Source organism: Larimichthys crocea, chromosome I (genome assembly GCF_000972845.2).
Source record: "Larimichthys crocea isolate SSNF chromosome I, L_crocea_2.0, whole genome shotgun sequence".
NCBI classification, from domain to species: Eukaryota; Metazoa; Chordata; class Actinopteri; family Sciaenidae; genus Larimichthys; species Larimichthys crocea.
Genome location: NC_040011.1, coordinates 41800426 through 41806971, shown reverse-complemented (window position 1 = coordinate 41806971; position 6546 = coordinate 41800426). Strand labels below are relative to the sequence as shown.

General features: G+C 40.3%; 1 protein-coding gene across 1 annotated transcript; it reads right to left on the bottom strand.

Annotated features, from left to right (window-relative positions):
* Positions 1-845: 845 nt before the first annotated feature.
* On the bottom strand, positions 846-4224 carry LOC104939752 (heat shock 70 kDa protein 12A). The gene is made up of 2 exons (XM_010756304.3): positions 4080-4224; positions 846-3213 (listed from the first exon to the last, which is right to left on the bottom strand). The coding sequence occupies exons 1-2, from the start codon at positions 4150-4152 to the stop codon at positions 2582-2584; spliced, it is 705 nt and encodes a 234-aa protein (XP_010754606.3). The 5' UTR covers positions 4153-4224; the 3' UTR covers positions 846-2581.
* Between the last annotated feature and the right edge of the window lie 2322 nt (positions 4225-6546).

The window sequence follows — 6546 nt, the reverse complement described above, 5'->3', positions numbered from 1 at the left end:
AGCCAAGACTGTTCCGTAACAGCATCAATCATCACAGTGCATTCAGAGTACAAGGAGCAGCAAAAACAAAAAGTTCTTAGAGAGTTATTTTGAAACATACTGGGACCTTTGCACCCTAAAGAAAAGCAAAGTAAACTATCATATTAGCTGATGCACCTTCTAATTAATGAACAAATTAACACCAATTGAGCATTTTTACACGTTTGAAACGAGCCACATGCAAAGGTATCCACTGCATGATGTGGATACCACACCCACAGGCTGGATTGAGGACAAGGAGATTTTTTTGACCAGTGTTGCTGCAGTTTGTCAAGTTAAGATAAGAGATACCTCACAGTCAACCCACTAAGTCAACCTGTGAGCAGGATGTTAGCTGAACATGTTAAACATCGAGATGTGTAAAAGGCCTTCAATGACTCAGTGTGAGGCTCAGTGATTACGTCTAAATTCAGACTTACATATAAAGCTAAGTAAATCATCTAATGGGCTGAGTGAATCTTGACATCACATTTCATTCATACTAGGCACTCATTTAATGAATTCATTTACTTTAACTTTTCATAATTATCTGGAACAGTGGCTTTTTACTTGAATGATTATTGCTGACTATGTCTCAGTCTTTAACACAGAAACAACCATTTCTGCTAAATTCAATGGCTCAAGTTCGTCCCAGTTGGTTGAGCACATTGTCTTCATTGAATATGTAATAAGTAATTATGAAATTCTTATTGCAGATGGAAAAGGGGACTAGACACATTCAAATACTGCTACCATTTTACAAACCAACAGCAGACTCATTTACTGAGATCCTTTTTTTAAGGACGGAGGTATTCAAGTTTCCTTTGTGATTGCAAAAAAAAAAAAAAAAGAAAAAGGCACAGGCAACACATCCAATCTCTCACATTAAATGAATATAGCAATCAAACCTGCCTCGGCCGCTTATGCTATGGCTGGTGAGAAAAAAAACGTTAAGAGATGTTCATGTGGAAGCACGCACACACACACAAGCTGCTGAAACAACGCTAAAAATCTGTACAATATTTAAATACTGTATTTACAGAAATAAACATACTTCATTATTTGTCACACCTGGATTCATCATCAGAAGCAGAAACAAATAAAGACAATAACTGAGCGCATTTGATGGCTATAATTGCTTTTAGCCTCGGATACAGATTTAACTGTGGAACTCTTAAAGTGGTTTTGACTTGACATGGCCTATTTATATATTTGTCCAACTATTTATTAAGATCAGATACTTGACATTGTTGCCAGTCATTCCCTAAAGCATGTCATCAGTTTTTAGATTGATGTCCTATTGTCCACATTGGGATGGATATCAGTACATTTATGGTAACTGCTGTGCGTCAGTATTCTAGAGTATTTAAGTAGGTAATGTCAACAGCAACAAGTGAAGATGTCCAACAAAAACCTTTTTCTCAATCAGTAAATGGCCATATACGTAGTTTGCAATGCTTGTTGTGATGCCATAAGAAATGTCACTCAACTGTGGTTTCCCTCACCATGGGCATCATTAAGAATATTGGTTTGGTTTTATTGTACGCAGTGTTACAGTTTGGTTCAGTGTCACAGGCAACTGTATATTAGCTCCCGTACAGCAAACTGCAGACAGACATGGTTAGAGACCAGCTGGTGAACATAGCGGAGAATCTAGCAGCTAAAGAGACAGATTTTTTGTCAGGAGCTGGTGGAGGTGAAAAACATCTCTAAAATCTAAATAAACAAGAATCTGTCTGAGTTGAGTATGGTCTAAACCTGCCCGATATGGAAAGTGTCCTGAGATAACTTCTGTTTTGATATTAAGCTATATAAATAAAATTGAATTGAATTAAAGTGTATTGTGGCCATGCCCGATGTATCCATATTTTGTTTTGTTTTTTACACAGGAAGGAAGTGAGCTGGCCATGTGTCTTTAGGATTTGGCGAACTCAAATAGACCAAAAGCTAAGCTAAGATAAGCTAAGCTAAGCTAAGCTAAACTAAGCGTGTTCATTGCAGTGGAGTGCTTTGGTGTATAACAGTTTACATCATGTTTGAATCATGCAATACCACTAATATGATCCTCAGAACTGTAGTGAGGATGCTGATTAAGTAGAGTAGTATTAAGACCTTTAATCAAAATTGATGACATGTTACGATCTGTTTGGTACTTTAAACATACAAAATGAAAAAACAAGTGACACATGTAAAGATGCATTAGACTGAGGAGAAGTGATCAGACATCAACAGTGAAGAAGCCTGAATCTTGATGGATCTACAACACACTGAACTCATCCAGTTTGTCCTTTTCTTTGTTGTAACTTGGATTCTACAGTTGAATGTTAGCCTGAATTTGAGCCGAAGTTTAACCCTTTCATCAGACAGTCTACCACCCACGCTTAAACTGTGACGAACCGAGCCTTGGGATTCATTAACATTAACCACTTTTCACTAAATATCCCCAGCTTATTGTGATTGTGTGTGTGTGTGTGTGTGTGTGTGTGTGTGTGTGTGTGTAAGCTGTATGTTTTCATTTCCATTGCTTCCAACTATTTTGTTGCTTAGCTCTCTGGTTCCCCTCTTAATGGCTCAGGAAGTCAATGCTAGCTTTGACGGTGCGTCCAGTGGACACATCCACCGCCATGGCACGAATCTCTGTGTCACCAAACTGCATGAGCGTTTGGATCTCACGCCGTGGTGCTGTGCTTTCAGTTCCGCTCACATCCAAACGAAGTGTCCCACACTTTCTCACGCCGGGTTCACTGATGAACCCTGCAATCTCCTTCTCCGTGCAGTAGACATGGATGACGATAACCTGCTGAGAGGGCTTGGCTGGTGTGTAGCTCCGCTTTACCATCTCACCAAGTGCCACAGACTGGTCAGCAGCAATGAAGGTGTCAAAGACGTCAGTGCACCAGCGCGTGCCATCCTTCACCAGCAGCTTCTCTGGTGGGTGCTTCCCCTCCACAAAGCGATTGAGGACGCCCACCCCATATGTGAGAGGTGAGCGGCGGACTTTAATGACGCTGGGGTCCAGGCCAAACAGCACAGCACCTTTTAGAATGGTGAGACCAACATCATGGGGTATGATGATGCGGCTACGGCCTTGGAGCATGTTCTGGACAGCTTGCTGCAGCAGGGGGGACTCAGCGAAACCTCCTACTAAGAACAGAAACTTAATGTCGCTCACCTCTGGCTTTTCGAAGAGCTCGGCTGGAGGAGAAAAACAGAATGAACTGAGTGTTACAAGAAGGAGTTCACTATGATGATGTAATTATGTTTTTGTTCACTGATGTGCCCTGATGGACATTTAATGTGTAACAGTTACTGTAGCATAGTGCTACTGTCTGGTTTTAAACTCATACATTCTTTGAATGAATCTGAAATTGAGTCCACTCCAGATCTTTGAAGAAGGAAATATTTAACTGCACTGGTGTAAGTATCCTGAATCTCTGCTCACACACCACACAGCTTGGTAACAGTGTGCCATGCTACATTACATCACACAGTGTTAAAAGCATGTTGTCACTAGTAGTTGGAAGGGAAAGCAGGCATACACTTACGTATGCTGCATTAAAAGGGATTCAGGTAGATGATAGAAACTGGATATCATATTAGCGGACGAGAGCAGAGAGGCTAAGTTAGGTCAGGCTGGCAGAAAATACTGTCAATGTAACAATAGAAGCTATTGTTTAATCAGCTGAACTATTTGCTGTCCGGTCATTCCGTCTTCTTTTCGACTGTGGAATGTTTGCCTGAATGTGAATGCAGACTGCAGACCCACTTTAAACAGTTTTACCTCAACTAGAATTACATCTGACAATGTAGTAATAGAAATGATGACACATCCTGTAAATCCAGCTGCATGTCTCCTACACACCAAGTACAAACAGTCATTTCTCATCATTTGACAAGGTTTGATATTGGATCTCTCATTTCTGAAGTGAAAGCCAAGAGACACACAAGAAGACACAATGATTACTGGAACAAAAACATGCAAGCCTGTTTAACCATTAAGGTGATAGGTGTGTGTGTGCGTGTGCATGTGTGGGTTGCAGGTATTTAGGTTAACAGCTTACTGAGATGTTGGATGATGTGGTCTATGGTGGGTTTGAAGAGTGAATTCATGGCATCTGGACTCATCCTCAGCATCCCCTGAGAAGACCATTTGACAAAATCCACGCTGGAAGAGAGGACAGGAGAGAAGAGGAGAGGAGAGGAGGGAAGAGGAGAGGAGAGGAGAGGAGGAGAGGATGCAGAATACTAAATTAAACTAGAACATTTCTAAAGAAATTTTGAGTGTGCCTGACTTTGGCCCTGTTGTCCCCATGCATTATTACTGACACTGCTCAGAAAATTCAGTACAAGAAAATTCCTGCAGAAATTTTGAGACTGACCAGTGGGCTGTTGCTGGGGGTTTGTATTCAAAAAGCACACCTCAAATAGTAATTTTTAACATGTTTATTTAGACACAGGAGCAGCTAGCGCTTATGTGCTAGCAATTAGCATTAGCAAGTTAGCATTAGCTTGTTGGCATTAGCATGTTATCCTTAGCATGTTAGCGCTGAAGCGCTAGCAATTAACATCAGCATGTTAACATTACCATGTTAACGTTAGCATGTTAGCATTTTAGCGCTGATGCGCTAGCAGTTAACATTAGCATGTTAACATTAGCATGTTAACGCTGATGTGCTAGCAGTTACCATTAGCATGTTAGCATTAGCATGTTAACATTACAATGTTAGCATGAGCATTTTAACATTAGCATGTTAACGCTGATGGGCTAGCAGTTAACATTAGCATGTTAGCATTAGCATGTTAACATGAACATGTTAGCATTAGCATTTTAACGCTGATACACTAGCAGTTAACATTAGCATGTTAGCAGTAGCATTGTAACGGTGATGCGCTAGCAGTTAGCATTAGCATGTTAGCATTAGCATGTTAGCATTAGCATATTAACGCTGATGCACTAGCAATTAACATTAGCATGTTGGCATTACCATGTTAACATTAGCATGTATTTAATTCCTAGGGGCTAATGTTAATTATCATTAGCGTGGGCCCTTGGGAGCAAGAGAGAGAAACGTTACTTCTGCTTTCCTCCAGAAAATTTCCCGCCTTTTTAACATGGAAATATATGAGGCTGAGGATGGGAGTTGCTGCCGCATATTTGCGTGTCATGCAAAAACTATATATCTGACAGCTACAAAGTGTTATCACTGCAACCGCCTCGAATTTTCCTACGTTTGAGGGTATAATCATGTCTGTAGCTGTGCATTTGCGGCCACGGTCGCAGTTTACAAATTTATTTTTCGACGACCTTTTCTCCCCCTCTCCACTCTAGCGATGACATCACTCACTCTAGCTCTGGAAAGTTCTCGCAATACACAGCCATTCATTTTTTGGCTTCGTTTTTGCCGATTTTTGGCAAAACCGTTGCCGTTTGCCGTTTTAACATGAGCATGTTACCGCTGATGCGCTAGTAGTTAGCATTAGCATGTTAACATTTACATGTTAGCATTAGCATGTTAGCGCTGATGCGCTAGCAAGTAACATTAGCATGTCAGCATTAGGAATTACCATTAGCATGTTAACGGTGATGCGCTAGCAGTTAACATTAGCATGTTAGCATTAACATGTTAACATTAGCATGTTAACGCTGATGCGCTAGCAGTTAGCATTAGCATGTTAACATTAGCATGTTAACGCTGATGCGCTAGCAGTTAGCATTAGCATGTTAGCATTAGCATGTTAGCATTAACATGTAAACGCTGATGCTCTAGCAGTTAACATTAGCAGGTTAACATTAACATGTTAACGCTTGATGTGCTAGCAAATACCAAAAATTTTGAGACTGACGAGTGGGCTGTTGCTGGGGGTCTGTATTCAAAAAGCACACCTCAAGTAGTCATTTTTAACATGTTTATTTAGACACAGGAGCAGCTAGCGCTTACGTGCTAGCAATTACCATTAGCATGTTAATATTAGCTTGTTGGCATTATCATGTTATCCATAGCATGTTAGCGCTGAAGCGCTAGCAATTAACATCAGCATGTTAACATTAGCATGTTAACATTAGAATGTTAGCATTAGCATGTTAGCATTTTAGCGCTGATGCGCTAGCAATTAACATTAGCATGTTAACGCTGATGCGCTAGCAGTTACCATTAGCATGATAACATTAGCATGTTAACATTAGCATGTTAACATTAGCATGTTACCATTAGCATTAGCATGTTACCATTAACATGTTAACGCTGATGCTCTAGCAGTTAGCATTAGCATGTTAGCATTAGCATGTTATCATTAACATGTTAACTCTGATGCGCTAGCAATTACCATTAGCATGATAACATTAGCATGTTAACGCTGATGCACTAGCAATTAACATTAGCATGTTGGCATTACCATGTTAACATTAGCATGTATTTAATTCCTAGTGGCTAATGCTAATTATCAGTAGCATGTTAACGCGCTAGCTGCTCTGCTGTCTCTGTCTGCCATTTTAGACAGACAAGTTCAAATTAAGTGCCAAGAACTACT